Genomic DNA, 18,698 nt, shown 5'->3' with positions numbered 1-18,698 from the left:
TGTCTTCTGTTCAGGTCATAATCCCAGAGTCCTGGGATTGAGTCCCTTGTCTGGCTCCTTGCTTCTCCCTCTTCCTCTGCCCCTCCCCCTGCTTATGCTTTCTCTCTCTCTCTCTGACAAATATTAAATAAAATCTCAAAAAAAAAAAAAAAAAAAGCACCCCACCCAAAACAACGCAAAATCCTGTGGTGCCTGGGTGGCTCAGTGGGTTAAACTTTTGCCTTCTTGTGATCCTTGTGTTCTGGGATTGAGCCCCAGGATGGGCTCCCTGCTCATCAGGGAGCCTGCTTCTCCCCTCTCCCTTTACCCTCTCCTGCCCCCCTGCTAATGCTCTCTCTCAAAACAAATAAAAACTCAAAATCCTAACATGATGCATACTGTCCGAAGAATTCAGTTTAGCAAAATTATCTCTGTATTGTCCTTTGCGAAAACAAAGCATGCTTTAGTGACAGGATTGCATCAAATTTTCTACAGCTGATGGCCTAATTTATCAAATTGCAGTACAAACTGCAGTACAGTTTAGTGATTCACAATGGCACTTCTGGCCTAGAATTCTAGCTAGCTATGTGACCTCTCGCGGGCATGTTCTCATAGTTTCAATAAGATCTAGGAGCTTCAGGGCCCTGGGCAGCAAGTAAAGACGTATTTATAATCACTCTGTGCCTCATCTATAAAACAAGGGTAATAATAGTAGTCACCAGATAGGACTATTATGTGAAGTGTCTCTGATGGCGCCCAGCATCACCTAGGAGTAAAGTAGTAGTAGTAATAGTTGAATGATTTTTACTCTCTGTTGGAGACATTCCTTTCAGCAAAAGTAGGAATCATATCTAATTCTACACTGCATAAATGAAAATTAGAGATGGTTAGGATTATTTTTGTTTCTTGTCATTCTTTTGTTTAATTTCTAAGGATCATACTTTGATTTCTCCCATTCTTCCTTTTCTTAGACTTTTCAGCCTTCCCTAACAATCCATATAAATTCTGATGAAACTAATAGCTAGAAGACTAGAGCAGAAAGTGAAGGTATATTAATATAATTAGGTATTCCTCCCGATATATCTTTGTCTCTGATTATCAAAGTCACACATGCTCATTATAAAACATTCAGATAATTTAGTAAATTATGAAGAAGGAAATGAAAAAACTGCCTCTAAATTCCACTACCTATAAATAACTGTTGCTAAATAACATAATAAAAAATACTGTGTTGGCTGTCATTCGGGACTTTTACCTATGCATAAATATACACAGAATACAAAGTATACACACAGACCTAGATACCTATAAGATACATTATACATGTAGTTTGGTGATCTTTTACACTAAATCATACAGATAGCTTATTTTCCATGTCAATACCACAAACTCATAATACATTAATGGCCGTGCAGTATTTCATCCTCTGAACATATCAAATTCTACTTAACTGATGTGTTTCTTTTTCCTACTTTCTTGAGACTTTTCATTTTTTGAAGCCCCAAAAAGAGGCTTAATATTCACTCTAATTCATTGATAGCTCCTATAACTGTATATCTAGTGCCTAGTAATATGAACATAAAATTCTGCCTCCAAAAAAGAATGTAGATAAAAATATTTCACATCTTTGTCTATTAGAAACATTCTGAATTTGACACTAAAAGCAAAGGCAACAAAAGCAAAATACAAACAAGTACTTCAAACTAAAATGCTTCTGCAGAGCAGAAGAAACCATCAGTAAAATGAAAAGGCAACCTATGGAGTAGGAGAAAATGCTTGCAAATTATATATCTAATAATATCCAAACTACATAAACAGCTCATACAACTCAACAGCACAAAAGAAACAAACATAAAACAATGTGATTTATAAAAATGGGCACACGAATAAATGAATGAGTGAGTGAATGAATGAATGGCAGAGAATGTGAATAGGTATTTTTTCCAAAGAAGACATACAGACGGCCCACAGGTACATAAAAAGGTGCTCAACATCACTCATCATCAGGGAAATGCAAATCAAAACAACAATGAGATATCACCTCACACTTGTTAGAATAACTGTTATTAAAAAGACAATAAAGAGGGGTGCCTAGCTATCTCAGTCAGGAAAGCATGCAACTCTTGATCTCAGGGTTGGGAGTTTAAGTCCCATGTTGGGTACAGAGATTATTTAAAAATAAAATCTTAAAAAAAAAAAAAAAGCTACTTTCACTTAAGACTATCCTTAAAAAAAAAAAAGGAATAATAACAAGTGTTGGAAAGATGTAGAGAAGAGGGAACCCTCATGCACTGTTGGTAGGAATATAGATTGCTATAGCAACTATGGAAAGCAATATGGAAGTTCCTCAAAAAATTAAAAATAAACTATCTTATAATACAGCAATTCCACTTCTAAGTATCTACCTGAAAGAATGAAAAGACTACCTTGTAAGGATATGTATATCCTCATGTTCACTGCAGCATTATGTATAATAGCCAAGACATGGAAGCAATGTGTATCCACCAAGAGATGAATGGATAAAGAATATGTTTGCTCTTCACAAGTGTGTGAACACATACACACACACACACACACACACATAAATATATCAGTGTATTATTATTCATTCATTTAAATAAAAGGAGATCTCCTATTATTTAGGATGGACCTTGAGGGCATTATGCTAACTGAAATAAGCCAGACTGAGAAAGAAAAATACTTTATAATCTCACTTATATGTGGAATTAAAAAAAAAAAAAACCCAAAACCAAACAAACAAAAAAACTGAACTTAGAGATACAAAGAACAGACTGGTAGTTGGCGGGGAGAGGAGATGGCAAAGATGGTCAAAAAGGTACAAACTTTGAATTATAAAATAAATAAGTCCTGGTAATGTTCAGCATGGTAACTATAGTTAATCATACTATATTGTATATTTGAAAGTTGCTAAGAGAGTAGATTTTCATCACAGGAAAGAATTTATAACTATATATGGTGATAGATGTTACCTAAATAAACTGTGGTGATCATTTTGCAATATATACATATTACAAAATATACATTTTGCAATATATACATATTATACATATTATCAAGTCATCATGTCATACACCTGAAACAAATATGTTATGTATGTTAATTTTATTACAATTAAAAAAAGGAAACACCCTGATGCCATTTACTCCAAGGAAATAAAGCAATCTCTCAGTTGTAGAAAATTACAAGGTACAAGAATAAAAGCTAAAAAGTTTAGCAGTCACGAAGCCTTAGCCATGGGAGGCATAAAGAATTCTAAGGATTTTTTTCCTAACTAAAAATACTTCAAATCTAGAATCTGAAGTCTGGCCAAGCCTATTTGTGAGCAAAATTACTTTAAAGACTAGAGCAATTGTGGCTTTGTAAAAGAAATCATTAGAAGAATTTAAGTATTTAATTTCATATAAAAATGAGTCTCTTTTAATAAATTCTCAGGAATATCTAAAGTACAGTATGAAGTACATATACACCAAACTGTCCGACCATTTCTCTAATGACAGGAACTTTTGGGAAGGTGATAAAGTCAGTCTAATACATTGTTCCAGGAGGTCTTGATTAAATGTGCCCTTATAGTGGTTCTCCAGTAATTTTAGACACACACACACACACACACACACATACACGCATGCCCACATGCACACAGACACACACCCATATTCAAAAAAGCAGAAGAATCCAGCTTTAAGGGATGGAAGAAGTAGCTTGTGATTTTGCAATTTCAAGGCATATTCGGTTTCAATTAAATGAAAGAAGGTACACTCACAATTTTCTTTGAGAACTTTAATTGCCTGGAGGGAACTTAGATCTCCTGACATTAGCTCTACCAATTATTTGAAACTAAATTTCCCATCTGAGCATAAAGTATTAGACAAGCAACTTTCTTTGGTGTGACACTGTTAAAGTCTACACATGAAGATACTCAGTTTCTATTTGAGGGTGTAAATCATCATTTCATCTGTTTTCATATTTGTAGGACTGCAGCCTATGGCTGAATGGTATAGTCATTTTTCTCTGCAACTAAACAAGGTAAATAAATGTGATATATTGGCACATCACGCCACCACTCTGCATATGGTGCGCATTAAGGTTGTATTCATTTGCCATATGAATATAATTCCTTTTACCACATCTACTATTAGTTACAAGCAGTAAATACAGAGTTGTTTTGCTGGAACTCGAGGGCCTGCATTACATCATGGAGCACTAAACATCCTGGACCTCCTGGAGAATTTCATAAACGTAGTAGTTTAATGTCACCTGAACTTGAACACTGCCAACATGCTGCTTCAAACCCAACTTGATGAATTCTTCAAGAAAAAAAGAAAAATACAGGGCAGTCTTAGTGTTAGTACAACAGAATAGGCCAGAAGTCAGGCCATAAGGAAAGCTCTCGATGAGGGGAATACAAGAACTCATGCTCTAGACAAAGAATCAGATCAAGAGTCGTACCCCAGGTACAGCAAGGCTACTTGTTTCGAGCACTGCTTTTATATTCAGAATAAAGTGAACATAAGGTTAAAATATCCAAACAATTTTCTTCCACTGTAGCTTACTGAAGACCTGTGATCAAGAAGATAAGAGTATATCTCATGACAAACTGATGCTTTGTTTCGTTACGCATAGGTTGTGCTTACTTTTTCCTTAAACAATGTATTTATTATAAAATTCCAAATCCACATGAAGGTGGGAGAAAAGAAGAAAGTGATTTCTTTTAAAAACTCATATGGCTCAGCACAAATATACATATCTTGGCATTTATGATCTATAAACAATACATCACAGCCGATTAAAAACAAAGTACAGCTGACTTTTCAAGTACTGATTTTCAAATTTACCAACATTACGTCCCCAAGTACATCCAGCAGATGGTGCTCTAGGACACCTACTTACAGAGAGTAGTACTGTTTGTGTTACATCTGCCTATATTTTGACAAGACAAAGAATAAGGATTTATCAGTAGCTTCAGTAAAACATATTAGGCTTTATGATAGAAAAAACATAATTCCTAAATATGTGCACAAAAATATACATATGCATAAGCACATGTGCACAGAAGCAACCAGTAAATAATTCACACCTGGACATATAATGATACTACTTTTCTTAGAGACTGATGAGTAGTCCATGTATATCAGTGGTATTTATAGTCATATGGCAAGATCATTCTAAATTCATTAAAAAAAAAATTTAGAATGGCCGAAAGTTAGAATTCATTTTTAATTATAGCAGGAATGTCTCATTAGGGTGATACTAGTAAAATTAACAACAGTAGGATTTACGGTAATGACTGAGGTGATTGATGAGAGTATAACAAAATGAAGTTTTAGACAGAGAAAAAGCAGGGCAGCTATGGCATACAGTACTTTAAAAAACAGCTCTGTGGTCTGTTAGTGCTAGCCTTATGGTTAATAAAACCTTCTTTCTAATTAATGGTGCTGAAATATTCTTAAAGAACAGAATCTTGTTGTTATGAAAAAACTTCAATACTTCTGCTTTTTTTTTTTTTCTTTCAGTAGACGCCATTCCCATAAAGGAGAAAGCTGACATAGATTAGCATGTCTGATTGCAAAGAGGAAAAAAATGCCACCTTTCAATCAAATCAAAAACAGAATGTGAGAATGGAAAAGTACTTTACTGAAATACTATATACACACATCCACAAAACACCCTCAGTCAGCAACCATTTGCTTCTCAAGCTAATCAACTGCTTTTTAAAAAAAATTATTCAGAAGCCTGAAAATTCTTAATAAGCATTTAATTTTAAGTTTATGATCTAGTAATACAAAAATCATAGATAGTAACTATTTTGTAAATTTTCATCTCGTTTATAAGATCATTTCAAAGTTTAAAGTATTTAAATGTCAACAGAATGCACTGGGGCACATTTTCTCCAAAATTTGCGAATATACAGTCTGTATAGCACTATTCTGAGGAAAAAAATGCATGTTTCAGTAAAGCATTTTGGTACACAAATGCAGTTGTAAAACACAAAGAGTACTAGGGGAAAGGGAGGTATGCTTCCATGGAGAAAATATCTTTCGTTAAAATGTTCTCGGTTAATTTTATTTAAAAATCTACAACTAAGTGGAATTGTATCTTAATTTTTCTTTTTGGTAAGAAAATTGCATTCCACAGGAGATAACTATCACAAAACAAAAGAGTCGAAGATGAAAAACTATCTGTTATACAGGAAAACAAGGTTTTTGCCACGTGATCTAGGCAGAGTTTATAAAACATGTGTATCCTTTTAAAAGCCCAAGATAAACTAAATATAGGTTTTATGCAGCTGAATTAGCCAGATTTTGCCCAAGTAAGGTGTAATTTAATACTGGATAACATGATTTTTTAAAAAATAGGAATAAAGCTATGAACTTCACATATAGCACTAATGTCAGATTTATAGAAAACGGCGCAGGCATATGACCCTAGGAAGGAAAATCACTAGCTTATTCTCATGATTTTTGGGGCAAAAAAAACAAAACCACACAAAAACTAAATGCTTGAGTGAGACCTATAAAATGCAGAAAAAGCAATAGTTTAGTTTTCTTTAATTTTCTCTTCAAGAGAGAGAAAAAAGTCTGTGTGCAAATATTTAAGTTGAGGCATTGTGTGCATTTATAGACCAGGCTGAAATTATATGTTAAAAAAAAAAAAGTGTAGCTGTTTCTTAAAGGTCATTTATATTGCATCCAGGAGATAAAATGTAGGAATAAGCATAAGCTAAAATTCCTCATCTGAAAAGCTCTGACTTCAGCGGCTGCATCGTGGAGCCATCAACGAGCCAGAGGCTTATAAAATCTAAACCAGTCTGCATAAATGTGTAAAACACAGTTCACATGCATGGTAAAAATGGTTTTTTTTGTTTTTGTTTTTTTTTTTAAAAGCTTAAACTGGCTTGTTCATTTTTCTATTCTAATGCGTGGAAATTCTCATTATATGAAAAAGTGCCTATTTGTCTTTCTCCCAGATTCATCCTTCAGAGCTAAAGCAAAATTAGATTGGGAGATCAGACACTATAAAAGGGCCAGAAAGGATGAGGTTCACTTTGAGAAAGGTAATTTAATTTAGTCAAGATACAGTACAATTTTCTAAAATTTTTATTAGATGTGCTGTTATGTTATTCTTTTATTTTTCTTCTCTTTTCATTACCAGCATTACTAGGAGTTAATATCCACCATACTGCAGACAATGAGAGGGTATAGATGAACTGCTTTATGAAAAATATAACATTATAATATATACTCTAATGCCAACAAGATGGTGTTTGTGTGGTGATTTGCTCTGAGCATTCTGTGCTTCTGATAACACCTTAAGTCAGTTACTATTCTTGCTTTCATTTTACAGACAAGACAGAAGGACCACAGCAAAGCTCGGAACTTAGATTTGCTTGAACTCCAAACTCCAGGATTTGGTCAATGCTATTTGATTCATTTTTTTAGAGGACAAGCATGTAAAAACCATCTCTAGGATGATTTATAAGGTATTTAAATATATATTTCTCCCTTCTGGAAAAGCTGAATATTTCTAGTTTAAAAATACACGTTAATTTCTGAATAACGGCCACTACATATAAGTGTTGCTAATAAGCCTTTAGCTACTTCTCAGAGTACACATTGGTAATGACCATGTATAACATATAGAACACAATTAGGTCATGAAAATAAAAAAACAAAAAACAAACCAAAAATTCTTTTCTTGTGTTTGGAATGCTGTAGGTGAATGAAACACATTATTTGAAGGCAAGAGAAAATTCTTCCTAAATATTTTTAGCTAAGTAACAAACTGTATATTTATTATTTATGTCAAGCCTAGGTTTGTCTTAGATCATTTACTAAATCTCAGTAACTAAATTTATAGACAGAGGAAAAAAAGAAATTGAAAGTAGACCCTCCTAAAAGGCCAGAAATGAAGAAGGAGCAGAATGTGAGTCCATAATGTAAAGAACATGAAGTCTTTCTCAAACAGAAGTGACAAAATCCCTGAAGTCTACATGTTTTAAAATTTTATAATTACATATAAAATGCAGATGTCTGTATAAATATGAGGAATACACAGACGCACTGCCCCCCCACTGAAACACATACACCAAGTCTGTATTATCCAAAGCATCACAGTCTTAAGGTGATTTTTCATATTCTATTTGTATAGGGAATCGTCCCTGATTTGAGTAACATACGAAATATATATTGGAGGATTTAATAAAAATTATGTTTACCCATCACATAAAACAAGAAAAAAAAATTTCCCATACAGTTCTTTTAAAATTATATACTGGTTTTTTACTAAATATTTTTTGAAATATTTAATTATAATATTATTAATTTAATAATTAAAGGTTTCATTTTCAATCAAATATTAGACATTTAACAAGCACAGCTTGAAGAAGTCAATCCAAAATGTGATGGACTGAAACATATTCAGACTATTTCATAATTTGGAGTGAAGTACCACGATATTCAGGTAAAGCAATCTGGGACAAAATGGTGCTTCCTTAACCAAATACAGGGCAACTTGCTTTAAATTAAGAAACTGTAAATATTTAAGAGCAGTTAAAATGCTCTACCTTATGAAGTAAAAATCTAAAGCTATTCTTGCAGGAACTCTTCAGTGTTGTCATAATCATTTTAATTAAATTCTCATTTTTCAGGTGGTCCCTTTAATTGTTTTCTCCTACTTCTTAATGTGTTTTTCTAAAGCCATTTCTTTTCTGCAGCTGTGTGCGATTGGTTTTAATGGTAGCTGCTTCCTTTTTTGCCTTCTGTGAATTACAATTTTAAATGGTTACACATTTTTTGTTTTACTGCCTTCAGCATAGTTTCATAAAGATGTTTAAGGCTGTTGGTGAACATATTCATTTCCCATCTGAAAAACCAAGAGCCAATTTGAATATTCCATGTTGGCCTTTTATAACCTGTTTTATCTTTTAATATGTAAATGAAAGCATATTCTTTATAAAGACTGGTTCATTTCCACAAAATTATAATTGTTCTTTTGCTCTCTTAAAATATGAATTTGATAAACAAGATAATATGTGGTTGCTCTTTTATGTTATATCTTGTTCGTGAATGGAACACCTCTCTTTTATTTGGTGACAGCCATTTCCAATGAAGAACTAGCACTTTCAGTTCATAAGAATAATCTGTAATATGGAAAAGAGATTTCATAGTTGCACTTGAGAATTATCAATGCTAACAAAACATACTTGAAAGGCTATATAGAACTTTCTTAAATTATAACTAAGAAATTAAAAAGACTTGATAATTCAGTTTCACTTTCACCATGATAAAAAACATTAATTCACTGCAAAATGTTATTATATATCACTTGTAACAGTTTACTTATAAAATAAGTTTGTACTTACTGCCTGGGTTATCTCCAATCCCGCTGCTTTTTCCATTCCAGTACCAGAGCAGAAGGGTCGCGTCACGTGATCCTGAGAGAATGTAGCAATTTCCCCCAATATAGGACTCAGAACGAGTGAGGCAAGTGACCACATCCCAATGGCCAAATACCACCTGAGTCAATTTTCCTGAAATACAAAACAATTTTCTTTAAAACTGCTATAAAATTTAAAAAATTCCTGTGACTATTTCCTTTGTAAGATAATGAAGTCATATTATCTCAGATTCTGATGATTCAGAATTTACAACATGGATGGAACTAGAGCGTATCATGCTTAGCAGAATTTACAATCAAATGTGATCTGGCCTAACCTAAAAGTTTTCTTCGAATATTAGTAACAACAAAAAATCAATTGAACAGTGGTAACATTTCTGAAAGACATAATGTTAAAAATTTTTGAGGACCATGGTACCATATCATTATACATGGCTACTAATAAATTCCAAATGAATCACGTCTACTGATTAAAGCAGGCCCAGAAGAACTTGCATTTGGAATGACTTCAGCAATATCTTAAGTTCCTTTGTATGGTTCAAAGCACAATAAAACTTAGGTGGTGCCTTTCTTTAAGTACTCTATAATTCAGACTTTGCTAATACAAACTTCTCTCTGAATCAGTAAAGATTTAATGTGCTTCTTTTTTTCAAAGTGTTCTATCCAAGGATGATATAAGTCACTTTGGAGAGTTTCTGTTCTTTTTAAATCAGAATTACATGAACTAAGTTTTGGTAAAAAGACTAATATATTGTGATTGCAATTAGAGCTGGGCCATTCTTTCTTTGTTTTGATTGCCTGAATGATGAAAATTCCTTGGTGAGTGATGATGAAGTTAAGATAATGGCAGTTTATCGAACATTAATGACTGGGGACAAAAGGGAAGAAGCCAGTACACTTACTATACATCTCGGGATGGCTTCAGACACAGGATGAATTAGTCACTTAACAGTGCTGGGAAAAAAAGTAAAGCCCCCACTTTGAGAATCTTTGTTTAAAAATCAGATATGGTGTTTATAATTCATACAAACTTGTCTAAAGAATGAAATAGCTATAGCAGCCCTTCTACTACATCCCTATGGTTTCTAAGCTAACATTTGCCTTTGAAATGTCTATAGAACTACAGATGAATGCCATAGTGTGTCTACCTCTAATAATCAGCAATGAGGTAGGTTTTTAAATTTTTATTTTTAAAGAAGTATTTCAGTGGGGTCACATAAATAGAATTCAAATGTTCAAGAAGAAAGACCTCTAAGCTGAAAAAAGATTAATATGCCTAAAAAGTCCGTGTTTAATTTGGAAACATCATAACCTATCCGAAAGTTTAAGGTCTCAGTTAAGTATTAGCATCTGAGTGTATTTAACTTTTCAAGCTCATCATGAATATAACTAAAAAAGTACTTCTGTTAATTTTTTTTAAATTCTTCATTTTAATAAGTCTGAAGCTTATTACAAAGGCTGCAAATTTTTAAAAAATGCTGAAGAATATTTTACTTCACTCAGCACGCCATATACAGTGGGTTCCCTCTTGCAGCTTACTACTAGTAACTTTAAATTCAAATTCATTTCAGTCTCAAATTGCACAAATTATAAAGCGTATTTTTTCTCCCATGAATAAAGATTTTAGTCAAAACAGGTGTTTTAACTACTGAAGGTTAAAAATGTGCACTTTTGAATTTCTCCAACCTTTAAATTGATATCAAAACATTTCATTTAAAAATCAGCTGTATTGATAAGGAATACGGTAAAGAAGAATTCAAAACTTCTTAGAACGAAAAAAATGGAAAAGAAAAAGAGCAAATTAAATATGAAAAGATATAATCATTTCCATATCATTTCCAATTTATCTGAAGAACAAAGTGAAGAGGTTTCATGGTAAAATGGGTGGGGTTAGAGTAAAGGCAGGCCTTCTTATAAGGGGTAAGACAAAGTTAGAAAACTTAATTAGAAAATTGAAGGCTGAATTAGTGAGTTTTAACTACTGAAAATAACTGAACACATCATATTGTTGATTATGCTTTTTGATAACAGAATATTAAGAGTTATTTCTGTCTCAGCCTAAACCTGACTATGGAGAACATGTAAACTCCAGGAATGATTTAGATAGGTTACTGAGGGTAAGCTTATTTAAGATTTGATACCTATCACCTCAGTGGTTTGTGGGAGTAAGGAGGGGAGTGATTATAATTAAGGAGGTACATGAGGCACCAGGTGCACAGGAAACCCACGTGCTTCCAGGAGGCTTGCAAAGGAGCAGCTCTTCACTTGGTAACTTACCTAATTTCCACCTCAGTGAGGACAAAGTGGAAAGATTTAATTGTAAAAATGGGATGAATTAACTATAGTGACAGAACTTTCCAAGATTCCTTTGTTACTTCTCAGTTAAGTCATAGCCCTGTATCTATAATATCAGTGTTAGAAAAATGTATACTCAGTCACTGTGATTTCTTTTCATTAAAATTTCCTAGTGTTTTAATCCCCCCCCAAAGTTATCACAATTATTTCCTATTCAACATTTATTGCACACCTACTAAGTGCCAAGCATCAGGCCCTCTTACATGCACATTGGTGGTAAATAGACATGATCCCAGCCCTCAGAATATTTAATGTCTAGTGGGCCAAAGAGACTTTAAACAAATACAAGCATATGTAATTATGAATAGCGTTAAGTATTATAAAAGGATAAAACAAGGTAGGATCAGTGAGAATAATGTAGAATGAATTTAGATTGGGCATCAAGGAAGAATGAAATGAGGGAGTGATATTTACATATTTACATTTAAAATGTTTCATATTTTAATACAAATTAAATATTTTCTACACTTTATACTTTGGACTCAACTCTGGAAAGCATTATTTTTTCAAGTTTACTTTTTCCTGTTCTGGCAGCCTTCCTCCGCAGTCTTTGTTATTGCTATGGGGTTGAGGTTCACTCCTCCTAAATAAATCACAGCATATAAATACCTGCTGCTCTTTTTGGTAAATTATTTTCTGATAATCTCATAAGTGTTCCTCAACCTTTATTTTTTGTTTCCTTTAATACCAGTCCACCTCTCCACACACTAATATCAAATATTACCACAAGCACTAGAATATCCCTTTTTTGACAGAACAAATTTTCTAGTTAATGTTTTATTTGACAGCTGTGCTACAAATAAAAAAAAATTCAAGCTCAGGACTCTACACCACTGAATCTAAAATGTGGCCTGAAAATAATTCCCACTGCTGAGGGAAGGTTTTATTGTTGCCTCTGCTGTTCTGGTTGTGTCCCGAAAACATGATTTATGTTTAAAGAATTTTCCGTTACAACCATGTTTCTCTCCCCAACCCCACCTTCCCCCAAATCTAATAAGAGAAGGATTTTTTTTTGGCGGGGGGAGGGGCCTTATGTGCTAAAATATAATTGAATTCAACACTTGTGATAGCTTTGCTATTATATATTACCGATCATACAATTTTCCTCTTGCTTCTTTGACAAACTTTAAGGAGAAAATATTTAATATTCCTGTTGTCAAAAAGCACAAACACATATTTACCCTAACTGAAATTATTTTAAATAAAACTACCATCAGAGTTTGTATATAAGATATTAAGATACTAGGACTATCATTTCAGGATTTTTTTCATAACTTTTCTGGCAGGTATAAATACTGTACAAGCTAAGTCCCACTGAAATGAAGTTTAAAATAAGGCTACTGCTTACAAAAATGTTTTACATATACACACACACTCACATATTTAAAAAAACAAACAAACAGTAAAGTGGAAGGTTTTTGGAAAGAGTTGGTTAGGAATGATATCCAGTTTATCAAGTCTGGAATGTTATTTAGCTTATCAAGTCTAATGTAACATGGAAGATATGCTAGGAACTTAGTGTTGTAAATTATAACATTTTCCCCCAAATTAACCAATACTGATAGGTACACCTACATAATATAATATGGTGGAATCACAAAGAATGCTACATTTGAAGTCAGAAGAGCTGTCTCCAAAGCCCAGTTCAATCACCACTGTCTATACGAATTTCAACATGTTATAAACCTTTCTAAACCTCAGTTTCATCATCTGAAAAATGGGGATAAAGATACCTGTTCTATCTATCTCACAGGACTGCTATGAGGCTGAAACAATATCATGCATATGAAAGAACTCTGTAAATTCTGAAGAACGGTGTGTGACAGTGTTATTTTAATTATTAGTATTACATAACGGTGAGGTTAACTCTACAAATATTAATATTCAGTGCTTTTTAAAAATGACATGGAATGTCAGCAAGCTCAAAAATCCTCAAATGTCAAAACTAAAGATTGACATAATATATGATTCCACTTACATAACATTCTAGAAGATGCAAAATTATAGATATGAAGAATAGTTCTGTAGTGCAAGGCTGAGGTGGGGGAAAAGGGAGACTATAAAAGGACAGTACAGGGAATTTGGGGGATGACAGAATTGCTCTGCATCTTTATTGTCATAGTTATGTAATTCTGCACGCTGCCCAAGCTTACAGGCCTTTAACCCAAAAAGAATTAATTCTTTAAATGTGTAAAAAACCATAAGCAATCTAAGAGAATGTTTAAGAAAGTTCTGTAGAGGAACGTAGCAATTTTAGTCTGAATGTTTTACAAAAGGGAGCACAATTTAAGGTTAAATGATTTTAAGCTATCAAAATAGTGAAAGAAGAGGTTAAATTTTAAATTTAATTATTAAATCAGACAAAAATTGTTGTAATAATAATAATAAATTTTAGGAACACATCAATTCCCATGGCATTTTTAAAGAATTCTAGAGGAGTTTTAGGCTCAGTAGCAATCAACCTCATAGAGCCAAACATGCAGTAAGTACTACTTAATGAGAAAGACTTGAATAATGATTTTCTTTCTGGGCCTACAGAAGGTAGGATGCAAATTATAAGAAAACTAGATCACTGATTCCATTAAAAAAAAAAAAAGGAGGTCATGGCATAAACGACTTCTAGGGTTCTATATGAACAGTACATATTTGACTATTTTTCGCTACTTTCTCATGGCTGTATTAAATACTATCAGCTTAAGGACAAAGTCCTTGAATAATAAACAATTAATTTTTCAATATATTATACTTATTAAGGCAGAAGCAAGGATTCATGCATTCTATAAAGATTATTAGCAAGACTGAAAAATGATTTACTCTAAAACATTAAACTAGAAGTTTGAATTAAAAATAATTTCCTATTCCTAACATATTTAAGCAAGATATTTGTAGATCTTAGCTTTAGTTAAAATAATCTGCTTCCACAGTATTATCAAGTTCTGATATGTTAATATCTAATATTAATTCTTTCAAATATTCAACTACCTATTTATCACAAGTTGATTTCTTCCTCTAACAGCTTCTAAAATACTTTAGAGAGACTTCCTTAAACTTTTCAACTTTTCTCAATATCTTATATACAAAAACTTAGAAATATTTTACTAGATTGGATCTTCCATCTTAATAGTGAGTTGATCTTGGTTTGTCCCTTAGGGAGATGCATGCAAATGACTATATGGACTTAAAATTTTATATTCTAACAAGAGCTCCTGTCACATATAAAATCAGCAGTCAGCTACTTTCCTTCATGATGGTGTAGCTTTCAGCAAGGGACTAGCAGAACTGAGTGGAGGCAAGGTATCTACTACTAAGAAATACACTTAATGACAATTTCCAGGAAGGAAAAACTGTGGGAAAATACATCAGTATGCATGGGCATCTGCTGTATTATTATGCATGTACACGTGTGTATGGCATTTACATACCTGGATATGATTGCAAAAGAATCATTCATTCTCTGAGCATGAGGCTTGGGAGACACAACTCCTATAAAAAACTGCCTCTTAAAAACATGCTGAAATTAACTTCATAGTGAACATGTAATAGATTTTTACTTAAAAGGGAAAAACAGTGTCTCTATGTTATACATTTTACAACTTTGTAATTACTGAAAGGAAGATGAGAGATCATTCTAAGCCTCTCAGTGCTACTTGTAGTTAACCTTAGTTCACTGAAGAAAGTAAGTTACCTGTGTCAGTAGAGTAGACTCGGAAACTCTTATCCCAGAAGCCACAGATGAGAATATAGCGGTTGTCCGAAGTGATGACAAAGCACTGGGAATGGACTTGAATACTTTGGTCTAAAAGGTCAGTGATTTGCCTCCTGTGCATTCCTGTATTGCTGGCTGTGAGAACAGAAGCAGAACAGAAATCCTGCTAAACCCACATATGTACAAAAATCCTATAGTTTGTAATGGGGGGGGGGTGGGGAGTGAGGGGCGGATGCAACACATTCCGGGATAAGAATATTTGATCTTTAATTTTAAAATTTGAACATAATAGTATTTGAAAAACCAAACAGGAAAATATATCCAGTTGTTGGGAGAATGTAGGTAGCTAAATTCAACATCTCATGAGAAATTTTGCCTAGAGGGAAAAATAATAACATACTACAGTTTCAAAATAGTACACAATTCTCAGAACATGCTTTCTAGCTCTTGGCAGGACCAAACTAGATTACAGTCTCCAGACTGCACCACAGTTAGGTTTGTATTTCTGACAATCTCATTACACCCATTGCCATGAGAATAGATTCCTGTTGTGACAATCTATTACCTTTAACTTTTTGTCACAGGAAAGAGATATTAGAATTTAAATGTCATATATTTGAAATATTGTAGCATCTTGGAGTACTTTGGCTTTAACAGGTCTTTAATTTGACTAGATGTGAACTCCCATTTCCCTGTTTACACCTGCACTTGCATGTAGGGAAAGGGTAGAATGAATATTTATTAAAGATACTCGTAATTGAAAAAGTCAATGCACAGCACACTGCCACTTTCTTACTCCTTATGTAAGCAATAAAACAAGACAGCCTAGCAGTGTGTTTTCAAAGCCCTACAGAGCACCTGATATGGGGTCTGTCACAAGACACAAGGTCAGACACAGAGCGACATCAAGCACATACGAAGAGTAATAATCCTTTAGAAATATACTATCAAGTGTATTATCAGAAAAGGAATTTTCACTGAGATGCCTTTTTCGGAACCATGAGGCCAACCAAAGAGAAAGCTTTCTTTCTAGTGACCTAAGAGCTATTTCACCACCAACTTTCTGATACAAAAGATGGTTCTTATAGTAACAAAGGAATTTGACTGTATCAGAAATAAAAACAAATAAATTTTTGGATCTGTTCATTACATTCTTTGCATCATGGTATTCAGGGCTTTTTTTTTTTTTTTAATCTCAACCTATAAAAGCATTATTCATTTTTTTATATAAATGCATTATTGATAAAAATAAAAAATAGAAAAATATTCATTTTACATCATAACTAAGATAATGTGATCAACCTAAGAGAAGGCTCAAAAAGTAATGCAGAAGAAAAAAAGTGTTCAAAATACTTTCCAGTGCTGTACTGGGAATCACTGGGGGACACAAAAATAAACTTCCCTGCTCTCATGGCAAACACGACATGGCAAATGTATACATAGACACACGGCAAGATTCTGCTAGCATCTGTCTATACAACTTAACTGTGTAAGATTGTTAGATAACTATTTGATAATAAGCTTCATATACTTTTGGGGGATTAATGAACTAGAAAGTGACAGCAGTAGTACAAAAGGATAGAATTCTGTTTGGTGATCACTCCCCTGTTATCTCCTTCCCACACAAAGGGAAGCTGATGGCAAATGAAAAAAGCTTTTATGGGGATCATAGTGCATCAAAGAGAGACATTAGTATCCTACTGCAGTGAAGCTGTGTGGTACAATTTAGATCTTTTATTCCAAGAAATCTAGCAATTAAAGACAAGGTGTGTAGTACTTTCTATACTGGTCACTATAGTACTTCATTCCATATGAAAACTAAAAATGGTTATTTTTGTTATTATTTATATGACTTTTGTTTCTATGATATAAACCTTCACTGGTCTTCGACCTTTTCTTTTTTGGGGGGGTGTGGTCTCTTAGGAGGACCTCGTTTCACCAATCTGGGCACATGCATAATTTTGAATTGAGTGACCACAATGTACCCCCTCTCTCCAATGGGTAAAGGCTGATGCTCTTTCAGCACTCAGATGAACTATTTTCTAAGTAAATGCTTACCTGTAATTTAATATTGCAACTCTCCCCCATCCATCCATCCGTCCAACCATCCAATCTATATAACCTATCTACCTCACAACTGCCTTTCCTTTATCTTGTTGTCTCTGGAGATTCAGTACTGAAGGTATTTTTATTTAATGAAAATTAGGTATATTTGTCTAGATAGGCAGTCTTCAAACTGGGGCATGCATACCCCTGGCAGGAGGGTGGTATAAGATTTCCCAAGAGATAAACAGGCACAGATGGTTTTAAGGGAATCAATTTCTAGTTCCTCAACTTTTGTATGTTCTCTTCTCTGAATCGGATTTGCCCGAGAACTCTCTGAGTTTTCCTTCCTCACATCTCTTTTTACAGACTCTTCTTCCACTAAATGAAATAAAGGCATGTTTCCTTCCTGTCCAGAATCTTACTATGGTACTTTATCTCAGGGTATAAAAATCTCTTGAGATGCAAATAAAGGGACAATTCAAAATACTGATGTGAGACTGAAAAGTGAATGCCAAGGTATCAAATCATTCTGCAGGGCAGGTGGTTTCCAATTCATTGCTTTCAATAAAATGGTAGGAGGATCGCATCATAATTTCAATTGATCATTAAAAATAAATTTCAATGATAGATAGTTAAAATGATCATTTAATGATAGACCATGAAAATAATTCTTAATAATAGATTACTATATAAATTTTGTCACATAATTTGGAAAGAGTTCAAAAATTTGACATTGTTAAAACAAAATTCTTTCCTTTGCCATCTATTTTCTTATGTAAGTAACTTTCCTCAGAGCTTCCACCAGCTAAAAAAAAAAAAAGACAGGATAGAACCATTGAGGAATTCCGTCTCATTCAGCAACAAATAGTGCTCATTCATGAATATTTGAGCAAAGATGGGAGGAAGTGGAAGCCCTATCCATTTCATTAAAGATGTATTTCCAATAAATGTTTGTTTTTTAATAATATCTATTAAAATTTATAATTTTAATAAGTGGGTATTCATAATATTTGTAATGATAACTCAGTGCAGATTAGTTTTTAGAAAAACTGAGTCTTATGGTCATAGGAAACTTTAACATTTAAATTTACAGACCTATGTTTAATTTTCCACATATTTTTATTGCTGAAAAGTAAAATAGGGTAATCAGTTTTGAAAAGTTAAAACAAAATTGTGTAGGGGAAGCAGGATAAAAATA

The 18,698-nt window shown here is 33.3% G+C and overlaps 1 protein-coding gene across 4 annotated transcripts in view; it reads right to left on the bottom strand.

Moving 5' to 3' along the window:
• LRBA (LPS responsive beige-like anchor protein) overlaps nucleotides 1-18,698 on the bottom strand; it is a 742,234-nt gene that overhangs the window by 21,300 nt on the left and 702,236 nt on the right. For all 4 annotated transcript variants that reach the window (XM_059175618.1, XM_059175627.1, XM_059175636.1 and 1 more), the window contains exons 52-53: nucleotides 15,434-15,589; nucleotides 9,359-9,526 (exon numbers count right to left, since the gene is read on the bottom strand). In XM_059175618.1, the coding sequence (XP_059031601.1) occupies nucleotides 9,359-9,526; nucleotides 15,434-15,589 (324 nt within the window). The remainder of the gene's footprint in view (nucleotides 1-9,358; nucleotides 9,527-15,433; nucleotides 15,590-18,698) is intronic.

This window comes from Mustela lutreola, chromosome 1 (genome assembly GCF_030435805.1).
Source record: "Mustela lutreola isolate mMusLut2 chromosome 1, mMusLut2.pri, whole genome shotgun sequence".
NCBI classification, from domain to species: domain Eukaryota; kingdom Metazoa; phylum Chordata; class Mammalia; order Carnivora; family Mustelidae; genus Mustela; species Mustela lutreola.
Note: the sequence above shows the minus strand (reverse complement) of the source record. Positions and strands in the feature narration are given on the sequence as shown.